This window comes from Vidua chalybeata, chromosome 1 (assembly GCF_026979565.1).
Source record: "Vidua chalybeata isolate OUT-0048 chromosome 1, bVidCha1 merged haplotype, whole genome shotgun sequence".
Taxonomy (NCBI): Eukaryota; Metazoa; Chordata; class Aves; order Passeriformes; family Viduidae; genus Vidua; species Vidua chalybeata.
Genome location: NC_071530.1, coordinates 21,457,821 through 21,480,057, shown reverse-complemented (window position 1 = coordinate 21,480,057; position 22,237 = coordinate 21,457,821). Strand labels below are relative to the sequence as shown.

The 22,237-nt window shown below is 34.5% G+C and overlaps 1 protein-coding gene across 1 annotated transcript in view; it reads left to right on the top strand.

Annotated features, from left to right (window-relative positions):
- ABCB1 (ATP binding cassette subfamily B member 1) overlaps positions 1 to 20,285 on the top strand; it is a 35,426-nt gene extending 15,141 nt beyond the window's left edge. Inside the window, exons 11-27 of the mRNA XM_053952119.1 lie at positions 104 to 229; positions 423 to 626; positions 989 to 1,159; positions 2,350 to 2,511; positions 4,050 to 4,262; positions 5,046 to 5,192; positions 5,518 to 5,622; positions 6,886 to 6,963; positions 8,389 to 8,472; positions 9,548 to 9,751; positions 11,622 to 11,722; positions 12,697 to 12,837; positions 13,977 to 14,133; positions 14,441 to 14,638; positions 16,320 to 16,526; positions 17,456 to 17,602; positions 18,975 to 20,285. Coding sequence (XP_053808094.1) covers positions 104 to 229; positions 423 to 626; positions 989 to 1,159; positions 2,350 to 2,511; positions 4,050 to 4,262; positions 5,046 to 5,192; positions 5,518 to 5,622; positions 6,886 to 6,963; positions 8,389 to 8,472; positions 9,548 to 9,751; positions 11,622 to 11,722; positions 12,697 to 12,837; positions 13,977 to 14,133; positions 14,441 to 14,638; positions 16,320 to 16,526; positions 17,456 to 17,602; positions 18,975 to 19,169 — 2,640 coding nt within the window. The 3' untranslated portion in view covers positions 19,170 to 20,285. The remainder of the gene's footprint in view (positions 1 to 103; positions 230 to 422; positions 627 to 988; positions 1,160 to 2,349; positions 2,512 to 4,049; positions 4,263 to 5,045; positions 5,193 to 5,517; positions 5,623 to 6,885; positions 6,964 to 8,388; positions 8,473 to 9,547; positions 9,752 to 11,621; positions 11,723 to 12,696; positions 12,838 to 13,976; positions 14,134 to 14,440; positions 14,639 to 16,319; positions 16,527 to 17,455; positions 17,603 to 18,974) is intronic.
- The last annotated feature ends 1,952 nt before the right edge of the window (positions 20,286 to 22,237 follow it).

Below are 22,237 nucleotides of genomic sequence, written 5' to 3'. Positions count from 1 at the left end.
AATTATGCTAGAAATATAAAGATTATTTTATTCTAGTCTTTCAAATTTACCTTGACATTTCTAAACACTGTAATGTTTTTGACCAACCTTCTTATATGGACAGATACTGAAGGGCTTGAATCTCAAGATTAATTCTGGCCAGACAGTGGCCCTGGTTGGTGGCAGTGGCTGTGGGAAAAGCACAACTGTTCAGCTCATCCAGAGATTTTATGATCCCAAGGAAGGCACGGTAAGACACCTCAAATGCGATGACTGCTCTGCATGTCACATGTGCTGAAAGCCTAGTTCCAGCCTCACTGCTCTTGTCAATTTTCCAGTGACATGGTGAAGTCTCCCCTAAAATGGCACATGCTGGCATGGAGAGAGAGGTTCCTTGATCAAAACAAGTAGTAAACAGTTTTTGTTTGCTCTCTTTTGTTTAGGTTACCATTGATGGGCAGGATATTAAGACCTTAAACGTAAGGTATCTGCGGGAGGTTATTGGTGTGGTGAATCAGGAGCCCGTGCTCTTTGCCACTACTATTGCAGAAAATATCCGTTATGGCCGTGAGGATGTCACCATGGAGGAAATTGAAAAAGCCACCAAAGAGGCAAATGCTTATGACTTCATCATGAAGCTACCCAATGTAAGCAGATAAGCTCTCCTGCTGAAATAATTTCTTCTAAAACTTCTTGTGCCAAATAGTTCCTCAGAAGGAATGCTTGTTAAGACTAAGCTATCCCTGGACCTGTGAATATGCAGAGCTATGCAGAGCTTCCTCATAACTTTTGAGAATAATGTTAATTTTATGTCTTCAGGCAATGATTTGGTGTCATTTGAAGAACTACTAGGATTCCAGGAACACAAATGATTAGTCAGGTGTATCCAAGTAGGTGTTTATTCCTGTAGAGAAAGGAGAAGATGTTACTGGCATTTCTGGCATTACCGATATCTTTAGTGGAAGGATTGTGCCAGCGAGTGTTTTCAATACATGTGTTTGTCTTGTAGAAGTTTGAAACTGTGGTTGGAGAAAGAGGGGCACAGCTCAGTGGAGGCCAGAAGCAAAGAATAGCAATTGCCAGAGCTCTGGTTCGCAATCCTAAAATTCTTCTGCTTGATGAGGCAACATCAGCTTTGGATACTGAGAGTGAATCAGTTGTGCAGGCAGCACTGGACAAGGTCAGTAGTGTTTTAAAATGAAACATGTAAGTAGGAGCCTAATATTTACTTCTTTCTTGGACTTTTGTTGAAAATAGAGACATATAAAACCACAAAATGTAAACTTTGATCTGGCAAATATTCTTTGTACACAGAATTTTTGAGTTCCTGTAGGTATTACAGAGAGAAATCTTATTTCAAATTAGAAGGTAGAATCATATTTTCTGCATTATTAAGCTTAAATCAACATTTTCTTGGTGTAAATACCATCCTCGTCCATTATCTGTCTTACTGCCCTTCATATTGTTGTCAGCCACCTGTCCTTGTTGAGCCTCATGAGGTTCTCCTGGGCCTGCTCCTCAGGCCTGTCAGAGACCTCCTGAATGCCATCCCTTCCCTCAAGTGAATAAACTGCACCGCTCAGCTTGATGTCACCCCTAAACCTGCTGAGTGTGCACTCAGTCCCATTTATCAGTATCAGTGATGAAGATACTGAGTAGTATGGGTCCCATATGGACCTCTTGAGGGACATCACTGAAGATGAACTCCATCCAGCTTCCAACAGAATTCCACTGCTTGGGATCATTACTTTCATTATTTAAACTAAAATTTGCTTGATCACTTCGAAACAACCTCATAATTAAAATGGCAAGCTGTGATGTTTGAAACATTAAGTGTATTATGCTTATAAATATTCAAAGAAAGGTACTTAGTTGAAATACAATTCATATGAAATTGTAGAGAATTTTACTTTTATTGTAGTCACTTGAGTTAGCAATGACTTAGAGCTTAAAACACTGATATCTTTAAAAGTGAGTGTAAAATATTTTCTAATGTTTCTAAGTATAAACTCTCCATGGATTTTAAGGTTTAAGTGGGCAACTATGGGCCTAAATATAAAAAAATTACAGCATTTAAAAATTTTATGGCTTGTAACATTCTAAAACTTTATATATTGAGATTTTTATTTAGATATTTTTGATCAAATTTGATGTATTTATCACAGTGAAAGATGATCTTTAATATTAAATTTCAAGCTTTAAATTACATTTCTGTTTTAAGGAACTCATTGAAATATGTTTCTAATTTTTTTTAAGTTATATTTTCTGTGAACCATTTTAATGTTTCTTTTGGGTCCTATTCAACTCTGCTATGAAGATGAACAGTTTTTGCATTTATTTATAAATACTCATACATGTTGCTGTTTTCAGGCAAGGGAAGGACGCACCACGGTTGTGGTAGCTCATCGACTGTCAACAGTCCGAAATGCAGATGTGATAGCTGTGTTTGAAGGTGGAGTTATCACAGAGCTAGGGAATCATGCTAAATTGCTTGAGAAAAAGGGAATCTACTACAAACTCGTTAACATGCAGGTACTTCTGTCTCTAGCTGTTGCCTCATTTTCTTTTGCTTTTTTTTTTCCCACACCCACAGTGATTTTAGCAGAAGTACGAGAAGGTCTGCAGTATATTTTGATAATGCAAAAAACTCATGTACTTTGAAAGGAGAGTAATAATTTGAGAGAGACCACTAGTTTGGCTACAAGACTTGTTTAAACCCAGGATAGTACATTTTTAATCCTCTAAGTATTTAAACTTAAAAGATTATTTTATGTTTTCCTTTTATACAGTTAATGTAGAGCAGGTAACTACAGGAGTTTGGTATTCCATTGGTTGTTCTTAGTCTGATAAAAGATAAAATACAGTAGCTGACTCTGGAGGAATACAGCATGCATATTTTAAGCTGTTTAGTTATAATCCTTCATACTGAATTACTTTCTAAAGGAAAAAAAAAAGTGTTGGAATAGAATAAAATAAAAACAATTCAGCTATGCCAAGACCAAAAATGTGTTCTTAACCTATATAGATAGAAAAAAAAAAGAGATTGCATATTATAATAAATTTCTGAAATGTGTTAGTTATTAAATGAAGACCAAGATACTTTGATACTTACATCCCAATGTCCCATGTGACCATTAGGCTATAGCAGATTTTCATTGTAGCCTTTGTTTTACTGCATAACCTCTGTGTCCATTAAAGAAACTGAAACTGCCGTCTCAGTATGTCACACTGAAGAGGTTAACCAGACCAATTAAAATATTTCTTCATAGGAGAATGCCTTTGGTTACCTTAGATTCAAAGTAACTTTGTATCCAAGCAAATGCAAATATGGGGAAAATGAGGAAATATAGAAGGGAAAGAATATTTTAAAACAATTTTAAAAAATTGAAAGCAAGCAAAATATTTTTATTAGTAATACAGAAAGCAGTAAGAAATAAAAAAATTCTGGAAAAAACAAAACACAAGTTGAAGGCAACTTTGAATCCAGTTGCTATCAAATACCTTAGGGTGGGTAGACATTTATTTATTCTCTCAAAGAAGTAGCAAAAGTACCACCAAGGGTAAGGCTCTTTTCCAGGCTGCTCTAATTTTTCAGTCAAAATCTTTTTGACTTGTTTCATGCTGAACTTCCTTATTCCATTTAAAGTCAAGAATTGTTCAGTGTGTTTTCCAGTAAAAGCGATAATGTTTTATCACTTCATAAATAAAATTTATATCCCCCAAGAACTCATTCTATAAGATCCCAAGAGGAGTGCAAAGGCTTTACTCTCAATTTAAAACTTTTTATTTAATTCATTAAAAAATAGAGCATCTACTCTCAGTCCTCATCTTCCACTTACTGTAAGAATTTTCATGAGAGATGCAAAACTCATATATGACTAAAGCTCTGAAGATAGAGCTCTAATAAATATTATACAGATTTTCATACCTCCTTAAGGCATTATATGTTGTTCCTCCATATCTCTTTCAGCTGAAACAAAGTTACTTTTACTTTTTTTACCTCATAATTTTGAAAGTTTGAAGTAATATATGCATGTTTAATTTTAGCATAATGTTCTCCCCACTTTTAGACAATAGAAGCTGAAGTTCCATCATCAGAAAATTATGAGGATGTACTTCCATCATCAGAAAATTATGAGAATGTATGTAGTGTCATAAACAGTGAATTTGAACCAGAATCTGAAGAATCCTTAACTAGGGGATTGAGAAGACGATCAACTCGGAGAAGCATGAAAAAGCCAGGAGAGCAAAATGATAGTCCTGATGAGGAAAAAGCTTCACCTGTAAGTATCTTTGCAGAGCTGTTAGTGAACTTAATTCCTTAAACAAAGTTTGCCAAAATTATTCTCCTGCTGAAAAAAAGGTACAAGAAGGTATGAGAATTTTTAAATATTAAATAGCCTTTGACTGATAATATTCATAACTTGCTTTTTTAGTCTCAAATAAATGAATATAGAAATAAAATGGTAATTTAAAAATCTATAACAAAGATGAAGAATTTATTCTCAAAAATAAATTTCCTTTAAAAGAAATATGCTCACATATATTTACATGTGATACCAACATAGTCTATATGGGTTAAACAATAATTTTTGGATAAAAGCCAAAATATTTAGCTCAATATTAGTAACACATTACAACAAAACCTGCAACGCCCCACCCCCCAAAAAAATGATTACATTACTATTTACAGCAATTATTTTACTATTATAAATTGCTTAATGAAGAATTACTTGAATTAATCAAGCCACGGATTGCACACAGCAGTATGCCCAGAATGAGTCGCTCAGTTATCACTGACCAATACCGAAGTATTCACTAACTAAAATTACACGGGTAAACTAATATAAAAGGACAAGAGCTGTAGACAGAGTGTACAGATCTCCCTTGTGTTAGAATAACAAAACAAAAAAAAAGTACAATATTTATTCATGTTATTAAAAACTATACAGTTTTGCTTCCCCTGAATAGATTCTGGGAATTGGAAATTGATTATTAATCTCTCCTTTTCTCAGTATTTCTCCAAATACATTCATGTTTGTCCTAATGCAGTTCACATTTTTTAGGCTGAAGAAGTACCTCCAGCTTCATTTCTGAAAATTATGAAGTTGAACAAAACTGAATGGCCATACTTTGTAGCTGGAACCTTGTGTGCAATTATCAATGGAGCTTTACAACCTGCATTTGCAGTCATATTTTCTGAAATTATAGGGGTAAGTTGGAATAAAATAAGCAAAAAACTATAAGCCCACAATATTTATTTCTAATAAAATTAGGTTAAAAACTATCACCGCACAGTGAAGCTGAAGAGTGGATGAAGCATTCTTGCAAAAATCTGAAAAATTTTATGACACTTACAAAGTGCTAAAAATCTTGCTACAACCTGAAATATGCTTGTTATATTAAATGTTTTGTAATATATGATCAAATTTCATAGTAATGCAATTGATTGCCAAAAAAAAGTTACAGAGAAAGATGAGAGTATTTTAGATTGTTAGTTAATTTTATAAAAACTTTGTTTCAAATTTTATATTATAGATTTTTTCAGAGACTGACAAGAACGTCTTAAGAAAACAGAGCAACTTATATTCACTGCTGTTTTTAGTACTTGGGATCATTTCCTTTTTTACTTTCTTTTTTCAGGTATGTTTTAATATTTTAACCTTATTTTAATTGTTCATCATATTTTAGAAACCAGACCTGAAATATACTAAAAATTTGCATCTTCATAATACGTCTCCTACTCAAACCAGAACCTGTATTAATGGATCTAGATATGTCTTGTGCTGAAACTTTTTTGACCTAGAGCTGCTTGTGTTTAAGAGTCTTTTGATTCTATTCAGACCTCTTAACTTTAGAAATTCCCATCTTGTTCATCAGTCAGACACTTCTCAGCACCAAACTCTGGATTTTCTCACTCATTTTCCATTGCCAGCTAACAGGCAACCTCTCCAGTCCTGACATTCTACCACCCCCCTCTCACCTCAAGCCTTCCTATTTGAATCTCTTAGTAAATAAAAATCTATCAATCTCCTGCCTTTCTTCTCCAATTTTTTTACTTCCCTAGTCCTTTCCTTGTCCAAGGGAACGTCCCATATTTCTCCTGTGGGTGTCCCCAAAGACTCCCAAGCCCAGTTTGTCATGTAACACTCATCACTCTGATATTAATTTCCTCCTGCTGAAATACGAAGGGTTGGACCTGCTACAACAGTGCCACTTAAAAAGAAAAAAAAGTAGTAATCATATTAAATATTTCCATATGTAGTCCAGTTTATAATTTAGGAACATGTTGGTATAATTTTATCTGTTAAGTGAGCCCACGGAGTGAAATAATAACGTGCTTGGGACAGCAGCATAAACAGCCTCTTGCAGAAACCTGGTTTGTTTATGGAATTGTCTTGTTGCACAAGTGAAAAGGGCCTTGAGTATGGAAGGCTGAGTAGTACAGGGCTGTGATAGGTTTGCTCAGTTTATAAATGTTCAGGTAATTTTAAAAATTTGACCAATGCATTTGACTAAACCCAGGTTGCCTTACAAAGCCTTTAATCTAAAATGAATGACCTAAATGTTTAAATTAGTAAATGTACTTGTTTAAATCTGACATTGATTCAGAAAAATGAAATCAAAGTGTTGATTAGTAACCTTCTTCTTAAAGCATACTGGTGAAGCAGTGCTAGGAAATATTGCTATGCTCCCTATATTTTTTTTCATTAATAGTATTTGAATGTCAGTACTGTGAACCTACTAGAATTTATGTATATTAAACTTGCTTTTACATTTGCTTTCTGCAAACAGGACCACAATATATTTTATTTTGACATTGTAGAGGCAATTTATCTAAAATATTTCTTGAATAAATGCAAACAGTGTAATACTAAACTAAGCATTGTGCTTTTTCTCAAAAAGGGTTTCACATTTGGCAAAGCTGGAGAAATTCTTACAATGAGGCTTCGATTCATGGCATTTAAAGCAATGCTTAGACAGGTAAAGATAATAAATATCTTGATGATTTCTAAGGTTATTGATGGTATTGGTATAAAATAACTGATGGTATTGGTATAAAATAACTGTATTCTACATCACTCTATCATACAGAGAAGATTGTTTAAATCAGACTAGAAACCAATTTGATTAATTGGCAAATAACATGTGGTTATGCACAGTATCCTTAGAGGGAGAGTCTTAAATCAATACAAGAGCTTTTTATGTACTTCTTCCAAAGACTTAGTTTTACAGCCAAGTTACAAGGGCCTGACAAGTTGATTTCCACCAGCAGTATTCCATTATCTGTTCATTTGCCTGCTTTGCTTTCTTTGGGCCCTTTCTCCCCTAAAGAAATGCAACACAACTTACACTGTAACTCTTACTTCAAATGTCTGATTTAAATTGTGATATGTACAGATATGTTATTGGAAGTCTTCATAGAAGCCTCCAAATCTAAAATTGTTATTATTTATTGCAACAATAAAATTGTGTACTGGAAAGTAAAACCACTTTCAGGGAGTTAAAATATAAATAGAATATAATGTTGTGAAGTAATTCTAAATTGGTTTTAATTTTGCATGATTTCAGGATCAGTATTTTAGATTTTGAAATACAAAATATGATAGATATGGGGTTTTAAGTCTTGCAAATAAAGCTACATGTAGACACCGAATTTGATTCATGTGAACATGACTATTTTCAATGTGACAGAAAACTGCTGTAGTCTGAAAAATCACAATTTATAGATCAGCCATACTAAAAATCTAATGAAAAGGCAATCTTACAATTGAGTCTTGAGGTTGCAAATGCCTCTAATACATTACCAGGACCTCATTAAATGCATACTACATTTGCATTTAAACATTGCAGTTTAAATCAGATATTTGGTCAGGTGGTGAATAAATCATAAACTGTGTACCTGATCCCAACAATTAGCTTTGATCAGGTAGAACAGTTTTTCATTTGGTTGGGTTTGGGGTTTTTTGTTGTTTTTGTTGGTTTGTCGGTGTCTCATAGCTTGCAAATAAGCCTCTTCAATATGGGAAGAAACAAAGCAAGGAATATTTCATTTTTTAACCTGAAAATGCTTTACACTTATCCCCTCCCCAAACAGCTTTGCAGCCATGAGGGAGTGTGACCAAAGAGTCCTCTCCTCCAAGCAGATTCAGTGACGGAGCAGCAGTGGGGGAGGGTAAATTTTGCTTTTGGGAATCTCTCAGCTGCTCCCCTTCCTTCTCAGCAGCGACAATGAATACATCAATGATTCACAAGATTACACTTCTTTCTAAATATATTCAATGTGCAATGATGGAATCAAACTTATTTAAATATGTAGAACTGAGGCACTGCCACATACCAGATTTATTTAGCAGTTTATTTGAAATGTCCAAAACCTGGTCTTAAAAATAAGTTTTCTTATTGTAGGATATGGCCTGGTTTGATAATCCTAAAAATAGCACTGGAGCATTAACTACAAGACTTGCTAATGATGCCTCTCAAGTGAAAGGAGTAAGTAAAATTTTGGGTTGGAAGTTTTCCTGTTTGGTTTCGCATGTAATGAAGTTGCAGATTAGGTTTGACTAGCTGGATAACAGTCTTGATTTTGACAACTAAAATGTACTATAAAAGAGTCTATTTTATTAATAAAATAAATTATATATAAATTATTATACCAGCTATTGGTATGTATAATAATTATATATATATACCAATAGCTGGTAGAGAATGTACTGATGCACTTTATGAAAATTATGGTAATATGTATTTACAGATTAATTTCCAAATAAATTTTTCTAAAAAAAAAACCTATTGTGCTATATTGTGATCTTTATTATTAAACAAATTTATTGGGAATATCCTACCTAAGAAGTCTTTTCCAAGAGGTCTCATTCACCTAAAGACATGCAACTAAATATATTCAGTTTACAATCTCCTGCTAGTTTTTTAGTTGTACAGATTTCTTAAAGAAAAAAGAACTGTCAGCAATTCACTTCCTTTTTTTCTGTTACCTTATGGAGATTCTTTATAAGTAAATTCTGTCGTTTACTACAGATAGCTTCTGTAATATCAAGCTAAAGTACACTGAATGTAATCATTTGTGTATGCTTAAGAAAATTTTTACTACATGAAGTTATATGCTTTTTTTTTTTTTATAAACTGAAGGATTCTGAAGTATCTTTGGTTTTATTTCCATAGGAGAAGTTAAATATTTAATTTTCTTCTTCATTGGGCTCTGTGTGATGACTTGTAAAGCTAGCTCTGTGATCTAGAAAATATGACAGATTTCAATGTTTAGATGTAAATGTGAGTATATGATGAGGGAAAATCTTGTTCAGCTTCAAGAACAGAATTTAGAAATTGAAGAGTAAATTGAAGTAATCAGACTATGGGGAGAGAAGAAATAAATATGATCTAGATATTTTTTTACAAAAGCATTTAAGAAATTGCCATTTTGAAAAATAGCAAAACTGTGTTAAGACTTTCTAAGCAGTGCTTTGAGAATCAGGAATTTTGTGGGTGAAAATGCTTTCCTTATTTAAAATGCAGTTATGTTGGTAAGAAATGCCTTTTTTTCTTTCTCCAGGCAACTGGTGTCAGACTAGCATTAATTGTCCAAAACATAGCCAACCTGGGGACTGGAATTCTTATATCATTAATTTATGGCTGGCAGCTGACCCTGCTACTTTTAGCTGTTGTGCCCATCATTGCAGTGGCAGGAATGATTGAAATGAAGATGTTGGCTGGGCATGCTAAGAAAGATAAACGAGAGCTGGAAGCTGCAGGAAAGGTGGGTCTAGAGAAATGAATCTATTCCTGTATAATGTATACAGTCATATTTACCAAAGCATTGTTAATGGATGAATGACTTCTGAGTACAGAACTTTTCACAATATGCAAGTTCCAAAGACAGCCAGGTACACTAGTAGACCTACAGAGCATCACACCTCTTCAATAACAATTGAAGACTTATGGTATTAACCAATTACTATTTTTGTAGTTAAATGTTGGAATGTGCTAAAGACAATTCAGGCATATTCTCTTTGTCTTCCTTTTCTAGACATCTTTGTTTTCCTTATTTTGCAACCACTCTCATTTTGACATTCTTTTTTTTTTTTTTTTCCCTGTCATCCCTTTTTGTCATGCCATCTATCTTACATTTATTACACTGCTTTTTTTTTTTTTTTTCTCCTTCTTCATCTTATTAATGTTTGCAGTGATAATATGTATATATCCACTGGTTTCTGTTTGCCATTCCTTTGTTTCTTGAGTGGAAGAGAAAGATGAGAACTGAAAAGCAAGAAGGCTAGACTCTTGTTTAACAAATTAAATGAAGGCATTTAATGTCACTTCATTCCAAAAATCCTTTTGGGACAGAACAACTATTTCATCACTTCCCAGATACTGCTTTCTTCAAGGTAAAACTTTTCTAAAATCTCTTCCTGTGTCCTACTCTTCTTAAAAGTTGCTGAAAAGAAAATAATTTATCTAAGGTCATGCAATTCCATTCTCTTCCTTTCAATTGAGAACATTTCTTCTGTTTGTCTCTGAGGGATGAGCATTTATTTTATGTTGTTTTGTTGTAAGATGTGATAGAAAGTAGTTGACAATTCTTGGAATAAACACTAAAGACTTTCTTAATGTAGCATATTGTGAAGAATTAGCACAGGTGTTAGAAATATTTATGATTTTTTTTTTGAAACTTAAATATTTTCTTTTCCCTTCTCAAGGCCACCTAAGCAAGCACTGGACTATAGGCATGTTATTTAAATCTCACTTTTTAAAAAAATATAGGAGTTTTTTTTTCAGTAAAAATAGTGGTCCACCTGGAAAATTCACTTTCTGCAAAGAGTTGCTGAACTTAGGTTACTAAAAGACCTTACTTTATGGCCTTAATTAAACTAAAATTACATTAAATGTGTACAATAGCAAAATGCATTAAAGCCTTGAGAGTCTTTTGAGAGAATCATCAAGGTTGGAAGAGACCTTCAAAATCAAGTCCAACCACCAATGCAGCACCACCATAATGACCCCTAAACCATATCCCCAAGTACCACATCCATCTCTTGAGCACTTGCAGAGACAGTGACTCCACCACCTACCTGGGCAATCTATTTGAATGCCTGACCACCCTAACAGTGATTTTTTTTTTTTTTTTTTTTTTTTTTTTTTTTTTTTTTTTTAATATGTAATGTGAATATCCCCTGGAACATTTATGTATACAAATGACTCAAGTCTAAAGAATCTGCAAGCTAAAAGAAGGTATCAGAGCAAATATTTACTGCTGAGATCTCAGGCTCAAAGGCACCTACATAACTTGGACATTTTGATTATAGCCCAAACTCTGCGGACTGGAAGTTGAATGCTAATATGCCATTTTTCATGTTGAGCATCTTCTCTATATTTGTTATTGCTGTCTAATAGTTTTTCACCATTTATTTGTAGAACATTAAAGAGGTCTTATCAGAAAATTCTGAGCATTATAAGAAAATCTCATTGTCCTGAAAAGAAAAATGTAAAATGCTTATTTTTATATCAACAGCCTATGATTTTAATAACCAGTATTAAATATAAAATAATATTCCCACCGAATCTTCTATTAATTTTGAATAAGGAAATGCAACATACTTTTGATTAAAACATTTGTTTTTCTATTGCAGATTGCCACAGAAGCAATAGAAAATATTAGAACTGTTGTTAGCTTGACCCGAGAAAGAAAATTTGAGTCGATGTATGGAGAACATCTGATTCTACCATACAGGTATAATAAAAATAACTAAGCTTAAAAAAATCTGTAATAAATTGCAAATATTTACTTCAACAATAATAGTTTTTTTTAATAGTGTGTATGATTTAATGTATATTTTAGTTATCTCAGAATTTACGTCAATGTTTTGCATATCTGTATTGACAAATGCAAGCACCACCACTTAACATTTTTTAAAATTTGATTTAATTAATTATCTGTGATAATAGTGGTATCTTCTATTACAATGTTACTTGGTTTGGAAAAATGTTGGTTTTAAGTGAGCTTTTGAAGTGTCCTAATCTAAATTTTCACCTGATTTGTTGGATATTTATTTAAAACTATTTAAATGTAAATTTAATATTACATTGAGGCACTTTTTAAAGTGTTAGTAAGATTGAAAACATTTGAATAATTACTTACTGGTTTGGGGCTGGAAATAAAGTAATATAAGTCTGTCTGGACTAAATCAAAATTTAAAAGTCTTAAAGTAAACAACTAAATAGATTCTACCAATTAAAGTTTTATTGTTCCAGAATGGAATGTTTCATTTTCAGACATCTGTGAGAAAAGCAAAGGAAATGAAAATATATGTACACAGATATAATAGGAAAGAAGCAGGGGTGCCACTAACACATCTACCATAATAAATGAGTGGTTAAAGCACAGTGCAGGACATAAAAGATATTACTTGACTTTTTTCCCAGGCTGCTGGCTTTTGAGTTCATATCTCATGATTTGCAGAACAATTCCTAACCATTCTCAGGGTTGACATTGATGGGATAGCTCCAAGACTTTCATCTTTCTGTTGTTCTAGCATAAATAAGAACTTATTGCCCTACGAGAGAGAAGATATGCTTTTAGTTAATGTTTCGGTGTATGTAAACTTTGCATTCATAACAGTATCAATTGAAGTCAGTGGTTTTTTGTGTACTAGGATTTCAGTATGACTGCACACTTTGATGAAAATATGCATTCTTTCTGTACAGAAATTCTGTGAAGAAGGCACATATATTTGGCTTTTGTTTCGCCCTTTCACAAGCAATGATGTTCTTTACCTATGCCGGCTGTTTCCGGTTTGGTGCCTATCTAGTGGTAAATGGACACATGGAGTATAAAAGTGTATTTTTGTAAGTATCTCTTTTGCAATCCCTTTTCTGTCTGTTCAGAAAAATTATTTATAATTTAAGAGCAACAGTTCAATACAGGGCTATAGAAACAGTATGATAGACTGAGATCCCACCAGTGCGGATTTCAGTGACCTGAATACCCAAGACCCAAGAAGGTCAACCATACTCATTTTTTGTTGCCAACCTAATTAAAGATAATTAACACAGCTCATTTTGACCAGAAGATGATAGAAAGTGTCTGCATTTCATCTGCTAGCTGAACATCTCTAGCCAGCTGAGTAAATTTTTGGTTAGATTTAAAAGGGAGGGTTTGAGCAAAAACTGTGTGAGCCTTTCTTCACTGTTCAAACACAGAATAAAACAGATCACTTTATGTAGCTCTGAAGAAAAAAGACAAAGTTAATAAAAATGAATCTATTTTACTTTGCCTTAAAACAGGCTAAGATGTGTCATATCTCAAATAGCTGTTCTTGGTGATGATTTTGTTTCTATGGTGTGTGGCAGTAAGTAATAGCTGAAGACAACAGGTTCTTAAACTATTCTAATGTAGCCTATAAATTACACAAAATTCCATAAAATGACATGAAAGTCATCAAGACCCAATAAAACAAAGTTTTCAATCTTTATCAGTATTGTAAATCCTGTAATTATTTTCCAGCAGAGATGTGGTAGAAAATTAAATATTTATTGTCACCTTGTTACAGGCTTGATTTCTTATTTTCACTGATGCCTTAAAAAGTGATCACTATCTCCCAAAGGTCATTGAACCATGGAGAGGAAACCACAGTGAGGATGGAACAGCATTAGAGTAACAATGATTCCATCCATTGACCCCTTTCCTCATAGCCCCAGCAGAGACTTAATATACTAACCAGAATTAACAACCAAAGAAATTACTGCTAATAAGTAATGAAAAGACTGAATTTGGAATGCAGGCGTGTTTATCTCATGACATTAAATGAGGATAAAAAGAAATTTCTGGAGCTAAGTGAATAATTAAAGCAATAATAGTTGATTACTACTTTATTCTTTCTAAATTTAGCCCTCTTTTTTTCTCTGAGTAAAAGTTGACTGCAGCCACATTTCCACTGTTCTTTTCTTCATTTTCTGTTGATATTTTTTTCCCGATTTCTTTGTAGAGTGTTTTCAGCTGTTGTATTTGGTGCAATGGCACTAGGACAAACCAGTTCTTTTGCTCCAGACTATGCCGAAGCCAAGATATCAGCAGCCCACTTGTTTCTGCTGTTTGAAAGAGTGCCCTCAATAGACAGTTACAGTGAGGGAGGAGACAAGCCTGTGAGTAAGCCATGTGTGATGGGTGATACTATTTATTGGTGATATGGACAGCACTCTCCTCACTCTCTTCAAACTGATTCTTCCTCTCCTGATTACATCCTTACCACAATGCATCTTTGAGACTATCTGAACACAATATGGACCAAATTCTCTATTGTGAGTCCAGCTGTCGCACATGGAGTCAAAAGGGTATTTGTTTTGAAAATCTCTATTGTTTTCTGGGAGGGTGGGGATACTTCTGCAATTCTATTCTAATAATCTGTGAAATTGTCTTAAAGAGGTAACAGTGATAATATTTTCATTATAGGAAACATTTGAGGGAAACATAACAATCAAAGATGTGGCATTTAACTACCCAAACCGACCAGAGGTCAAAATTCTCCAAGGGTTGAACCTAAAAGTAGAAAAGGGACAAACTCTGGCTCTTGTTGGCAGCAGTGGCTGTGGAAAGAGCACTGTTGTTCAGCTGCTGGAGAGATTTTATGACCCACTTGATGGAGAAATGGTAAGTATTTTTGCAAGAACATGTCAACAGGTTAAATGAGGGTGTTCCTCGTTAATTTTCTCCGATGTTATAAGTACAATAGGTATTTCTAGTTTTATTTCTACATTACAATTACTGATCCACATGAAGGCTTTAAATTCAGGACAAATTTCTTGAGGTTTTTATAATAAGAACATTTTAAAAACTAATGAATATATGTATCTAGTTTTGTTTGATCTAGTAATAGCATTTTCCCTCTATGTTCTTTCAAAAAAAAAGGTGAACATTGGCAAAAGTAATTTTTTTCATAATTTTAACTTGTCAGAAACATCTTAAAGACTATGCCTGCTTATTAAGTGGTAGATTGTAAATACTTGCAGTAAAATTGGTTTAAAATATAGGGTTTCCTATACTACTAATTCGGCAACTTTGCAATTTTTTTTTCACATAGTGGTACTGTTAATTGCTGATAATTGTTCTTTGATGTAAATATGCTCAGAGGTTTTGTCTGAAATAGAACACACATTTTGACCTTCATGAAGTGAGAATAAGAAGGATTTTAGAGCTTGTTTCTGGAAAGATACTCACAAAACATAAAACTATACTTAAATAAAGCCTAGATATAATAGAAAATATTTTTTTGAGGTTAAAAGTGCCCAAAAGGGTTCAGTTTAGCAAAGTGATGTGTAGAAAGAAGCAGCATAGTTGCCTCAAAAGTGTGTTTAACAAAATGCAACTTCCTTATCAGTGTTTCTGACCTTGTGTCCATAAATAACCAACAACAGTTAAACTGAAGGATAAAGCACAGACCTGTGCCATAGAAACCACAAAAGTGTTGGACTAGTTCTCAAGCTGAGTTGCACTGTGAACTGAGTGAAAGGGGTTCAGCTTAAATCAGAAACTGTCCGAACAGCTGTTCACAAACGTTCCCTCATTTCATTGGATTTTGGATCAGGTTCATTATGACACCTTTTCCATTGAAGGAAAAGTTATATTGGCTGAAAATTGACTGTTCTAGCACCAACTGTGGAGTTAGTAAAATAATGTCCTCCAACAGCCATGCTATGAGGGGGGAAATTCTTCAACTACCCAGCTGATCTTGTCACCCAACACGAAGTCTAAGTGCTGCACTGGGTCATTCTAATGGAGATTTAACAGCTCTTTTAATGTCCTGGTTTATTTGTGTCCAAGTTAAGGTGACTTGTGTAATTATGAAGCTGATACATTTAAAAAAATCTGGTTTTATTTATCTAATAAAAAACTATAACAATTCAGCAGGCATATTTAGCAGAAGTATGAGAGAGTTGCCAATAAAGAAAACTGGCTGCAAGTGATATCTTAAGGAAGTAAATTTCTTCTTTATAGATACAAAATAGAGGAAAATTTTCCTGCTGAAGAAACAAGTGAAAGAACTTTACCCAAAGTTCTTTGAAGTTGCTTCAGCATATCCTATCTTCCACTGTCTTCAAAATCCTAATTAAATATTGAAGTAAAGAAAAGGACTGAGGCAGCATTCACTTCTATGAATTAGAAAATTTTGGAACATAGACAAGAAGGAGGGGGAGGGATTATGTGGGCTTGCAATTGGTAAGAAAGAGCTAAGGAAAGAGCTATAATTGCACAACTTCTGTGTATGAATTTACAGTAAGTCTCAAGTTCATATATAGCCATGTGCCTAATTTTAAAATGTTTGCTTTCTCAGCTTTTTGATGGCAAAAATGCAAAGGCACTGAATATCCAGTGGTTGAGAGCTCAGATTGGTATTGTCTCACAAGAACCAATCCTGTTTGACTTCACTATTGCTGAAAACATCGCCTATGGAGATAACAGTCGGGAGGTGTCCTTTGAGGAAATTGTTAGTGCAGCAAAACAAGCCAATATTCATTCCTTCATTGACTCACTGCCAGATGTAAGTTATTCCCTTTCTTTCCTTCTCAGAACTGGATATTAACTTATGTGGCAGGGAAAAACTGTCCACTTATAATTACCTGGGGTATAATAATTGTCTGAGATGAAAATAAATTTGAAACATTTTTTAAAATATTTTCCTTACTTAATTGTGTTTCCCATACTTATTTTCACTCTGGGAGATTCCATTGTCAGGTGAAGAGTGGAACTTTTAAGATCTGTGGGAAGAAGACACAAAATTATAACAAACTGAGAGCTGCTACTAAGGGGTGGGGTTTTTAAAATTGAACTTTTTTTTAAGCTCCTGTCTGTCTCAAGCATATGTAAAAGATTCTGCGAGACTGATGAGATTACACTTTCTTCCAGTTATACCTAGCCAGAATTTGAATTTCAAATATTCTTGTGGTCTAAAAACTACAAAGAATTTTTCACCTATATGCATGAGACAAACACATAATAATAAAAGACTGAGCACCTTGGGTCAGATGAAAGGTCTGCCATGCACAAAATCTTGTCCTTATGCAGTGATCAGGAAGATGTAATTACAAGTATTCAGAAAGGCTAAAAATTTAATCACATTTCCCCTGAATGCTCATCTCACTTTGCATGATTTTTCAGAGTTTGAACCCCAGTATTGTCACCAACTTTCACTGACTTTTGGTGTTGTGTTGTCTGATTGAGAATAACATCGTCATTTCAACCTTAGAGTGGCATGTTGCTTTGAATTTATTAAACACTTGATGTTATAAAGAAGTCTACTAGTAAAAGATCTACAGATCTATGAGAGATAGAAATTCTGGTCAGGTGTTTTCAGAAAGCTACTTGTGTGGAATATGCAGATTATGGGAGGCTGGTGTCAGAGTTGATATGCTTCAATATTCATCCAAACTGATTTTCACTCACAGCCTGAACTTAATACATTTTTTCCAGAAATACAATACCCGTGTAGGAGACAAGGGAACCCAGCTTTCTGGAGGCCAGAAACAACGTATCGCTATTGCCCGAGCTCTTGTACGCAAGCCCCAAATTCTGCTTCTGGATGAAGCTACTTCTGCCTTAGACACAGAAAGTGAAAAGGTAACTTAAGTCTGAGCCAGGAATCTGGAATCTAAACTTTTTTTGGATCATGATTACTATTTTTACATCCACAGTTTAAAGCCAAAAGCTGGAAATATGGTGTCTTATGCAAATTGCATATTTAGGCAAATAATAGACAAATATAAATGTCTTATCCTTCCTTGAGGGAAAAAAAGAGTATTTTATACATCCGTATGGCAGTAGGCAGATTGAAATTGCTTTGAAGAATGCATTCCTTAGCCTAGAAGTCTTCAGGCTTCAACTGAGAAAATGCTATCAAAATTGAATAAGGACACACAAACTACAGAAGCCAAAAATATTGAGGATGCTGCCAGAGAACACTGTTGGTTTGTTTGTTTTTTTGTTCCTGTGAAACTGTGATATGTGGCTTTCTTAAGTTTTCTTCCTTCTCCTATTGCTTTCTGATTCTTCCTACATGTTCATGGCTAAAATGAAAATTTTAGGTAAAAATTGCTAAAACATTTACTTATTTTTCAAGGCCAAAGCTGTATCTTGATACTACAAAAGTACAATCCAGCTGTAGAAAATTAACAGAGGCAAATATTATATCTTATATTATAATCTGGAAAGTTAAGATTTCTACTAAGTTTTGATCAATTGTAGGCATGAAAAAATTAGGTTTAAGGGGAAAATGCCATTAAATAATCCCACGATTTATTGCTTTCTTGATTATATGCCAGTTAGGTATTTAAATTTAACCTCTTACTTTATTCTGCATTAATAAGCATAAGGAATAAATACAAGAAGCAGAGATTGTTTTTAATAGCTTTCTGCCAGTGATAGCTTTAAGAAAACATGATTCATGAGACTCCCTGTGAAATCATGAGAGCTAGTATGATACCAGTTGGCCCAAGAATATTGACTTCCATATATAATTAATCAGTCATGAAAGGAAGCTGTGGAGGTCCCCAATTAAACCTCCTCCTCACACAAAGGCCAATATTGAACTCAAATTTATATTACTTTATGCTATGTCTGGTAGGGTACTTGAAAATCTCAAGGAGATTCAGTAGAGATGTTTTTGTCCCCGTTCCAATGCCTAATTATCCTTGCAGTGAATCCTTTTTATATCCAGTCAGAACACCTCCTACAATTTAAAATAACTTTCTCTTTTTTTCCTGCCATGCATCTCAGTAATGAGCTTGATTCCTTCTAATTCTCTTAACTATCACAGCATTATCCACTCTAACAATCTGGACTCTGCCAAGACACAGGCTAATTCTAAATCAAGAAGTTTGAACAACAGGTATTCCATTTCCTTCACTGTCATATTAGAGTTTACAGATGGCAGTTGAGGTATATGTATGGCAGCTGCCAGAGTAGCTCACCTTTTGGTTTGTTCATTGTGCAGGTTGTCCAGGAAGCACTGGATAAAGCTCGAGAAGGTCGTACGTGCATTGTGATAGCTCATCGCCTCTCCACCATCCAAAATGCTGACAAGATCAGCGTGGTCCAGAATGGCAGGGTCGTAGAGCAGGGCACCCACCAGCAGCTTCTGGCTGAAAAAGGCATCTACTATTCCCTGGTCAATGTTCAAAGTGGATAATGCAACATCTCAATTCAAGGCAGTACTTCTCTCTGAATTGTCACTGTGGCTACTATTGTCATTGTAATTATTTCAATATCAACAGTCAGTCTCGATACTTTTGGTTTTCTTCATTCCTTTCATAAGTTATGCAAACCCAAGAAATACTAAGTAAATGTGTACCAGTTTCTCACTACTAGTTTTCATTATTCAAACCTCTTTTCTATGTGGCCAAAGCAGATGCCCATGGCACTCATGAAAGTAGAAGCATGCTAAGCCAAATTTAACTAATATTAGCTAGCTTTGAACTATTTCAAAAATCACACTAATTCGGTGTAAGCAATTTGGAAATATTTTCATGCCCATTAAAAACAGTTTTGCTCTTGTCAAAAATAAACCTCAAGCCTTACCCTCGCTGTGCCTGTGTAAGACAGTCAGTCCTGGCCTATTAGGCTCATTACCATATGTTATGAGAACTTGCAGGTCAGCTGAAGCTTTATGCTAGATGTCTCTTGTTATGATGTGGAGTTTTAGCCTGGGATGTCAGTAAAGGCCTTGAAAATATGGGTACAGGCTGAAAACAAAGGTCCCAGAACTGTAAGTACCTTACTAATCATTGAAGAGTTGCAACCTTAAGAGATGGAAAAAGACTGCTTGAAATGAAACAGAAACTAAACAATAGATAAGGAAAAAACCCAAGATCATAACTGATGGGCAAGACAAGGCATCTGCTGCAGCCTGGGAAAGTATTCTCTGTAAGTCTCTCAAAGTCCTAGGAGTCAGAGGTCAAGGACTAAGAGCTCTCTGAAGACTACAATATTTTATACAAGGTGAAAATCCTGGATTTGGACTTGGAGGAGGGGAAAGGAAGGCATCCTTTTCAGTGTTGACATCCTTGGTTGAAGAGCTCTTGAGTCTGAGCGCTGCCGTGACTGAGAATCTCAAGGACTGTAACCATCAGTGCTGAATTCCTGGCATTGGCTCTGGAATATTGTATATTGTCTGCTAATACAGGATGGCTGTTAAGGGCTAACTGCTTCGAACATGGAGTAATATTGACTAATATTTATTAATGACTAAACAGTAGAAATGTATTTTGTTAGTCAGTATTTATGCAGTAAAGTTTTGTTCTTAAGTTTAAAACTGTCTTGATTAATCAATCGTCTGCACTTCCATCATAGCAATTTCTCCTTCCCTGAGATTTATACATATGGTCTGTCATACCTCCACCTAGATATTTACTCACCCAGAACCAGTCTGTAAGCAGATAGGCATATCAATTAGGCTCAACCATGTACTAATTACACTCTACAGAATGTTGATTGATGTAGACTCATTGTATTCCTCTTGAATCACATACCTATTTTCTTTTGTTTCCAGGCAAACCAGTTTGCCTGGAAAATTTGTTTGTTTCCTATTTATGCATTGCTTGATACAATAAGGTTCTTGTCCATCAATAAGGATATTACTCTGCATAATAATATAAGTAAGTTATACTTGAAACTGTAAGAATGAGATAGGTACTCTTCAACATTATAGTCTGAAGACTCAAGTAAGAACATAATTAAAGTGATTTTTTTTTTAATTCTGAATGTTAGTACTTCGTTTTTAAACTATTTTTAATTGTTGATGATACATTTTCTAATTATTGGATTAGGAATGATTGAGTTATTTCCCCAACTCATTTCAAAGATGCTTGATTTACCAGAACAATTTAGCTCTTCATGAAAATCAAGATAACACTGTAAATACTTTACCAGAAACATCTGAAAACATTTTTTTTTTAATTTTGGCCATATAGTTTAAAATATATTTCAGAAATTCACATCAAAAGCAGAAACTTTCCAAAACAATCTATTTTCCTCCATACTTTTCTTTTACATTTTTAAAGAAGTATTTGTTGAGATTTGTATAAAAGTTTGTATAATAATTCCAAATCCACTATAAATGCTTGAACAGCTATGCTGCTGTTCACAATTACATAATTTTCAGATTTTTTTTTCAGCAGACCACAACAGCCATATTGCTACAACTGAACTACCATTCAATACCTCATCATGTAATTTATAGGCACAAAGCTAAAAGGACAGACAAAGGCAACTCCAAAAATGTGTTCTTCATTATATTATATTTGTACATCTTTAAATTGCAGTGGTTTACCCAAAGGAAGGGTTGACTGAACTAGGACAATTCTGGTTTAAACACCATTATTCCACCACATCTTTCCAAGGGGCTTAAGAGGTCTTACTCCTCCTTGCCTTTTCAGTTAGGCTCTAACCATTCTGGTTCCCCTTGATGTCACAAGACACTTATCTGAGCTCTGAGTCATCCTTGTTGGAGCAGTCAGCTCTTGTCTTTGCCCATGAGCACCCTGAACACAGGATGATATGTATGTATTGTTATTCTGAAATAATAGGTCTTTTTTCCTCTGTCTTTGAGAGCCTGCAGCAGCAGTTTCAAGCAGTACTCACTGTTTTGAGGGGTAATAATTTAATGTTTTCCCACACATTTCTTGTGCCTCTAGACCCATTATCTTTGGAGCAAGTCTTTAGAGAGATGTCAGCATTGACACCACCTTGGCAATCCTAACCACTTTGCAAGCAAATGCCACTGACTGTGGGGAAACAGAAAGCAAGGACTTATGTTCAACAGTCTGATAGCCCTCCTGCTGAAACAATTAATCAAAATAGAGTACTCAGAGGAAAAAGAGAATTTAGGTCTAGAAAGTCATTCTTACTGCAGATTCTTATCTGGCTGTTATATACCAATGTCCTATTGCCCAGCTTTCTCCAGCATATTGACTTCTGCAAGGATAATTGATCCTTATGCAACAAGTATCTCGTTTCTATACCCTTCTATAATTTCTGACATAGAGTGAGAGCATGAGTAAACTCCATCATTCTCCCTCGCCTCAAGAGTTTCTGAAAGAGTATTTCTCACCAGCACCATAGACCGTGTACCATGTCCAAAGGAAGACTATACATCAGTTCTGGATCTCCACTAGTCTCTTCTTCAGGCATTCCCTCAGTGTTCTTCCCGAACTATCCCACATGCTGGGAGAAGTTCAATGGTCTTCCTCCCTGAAACTG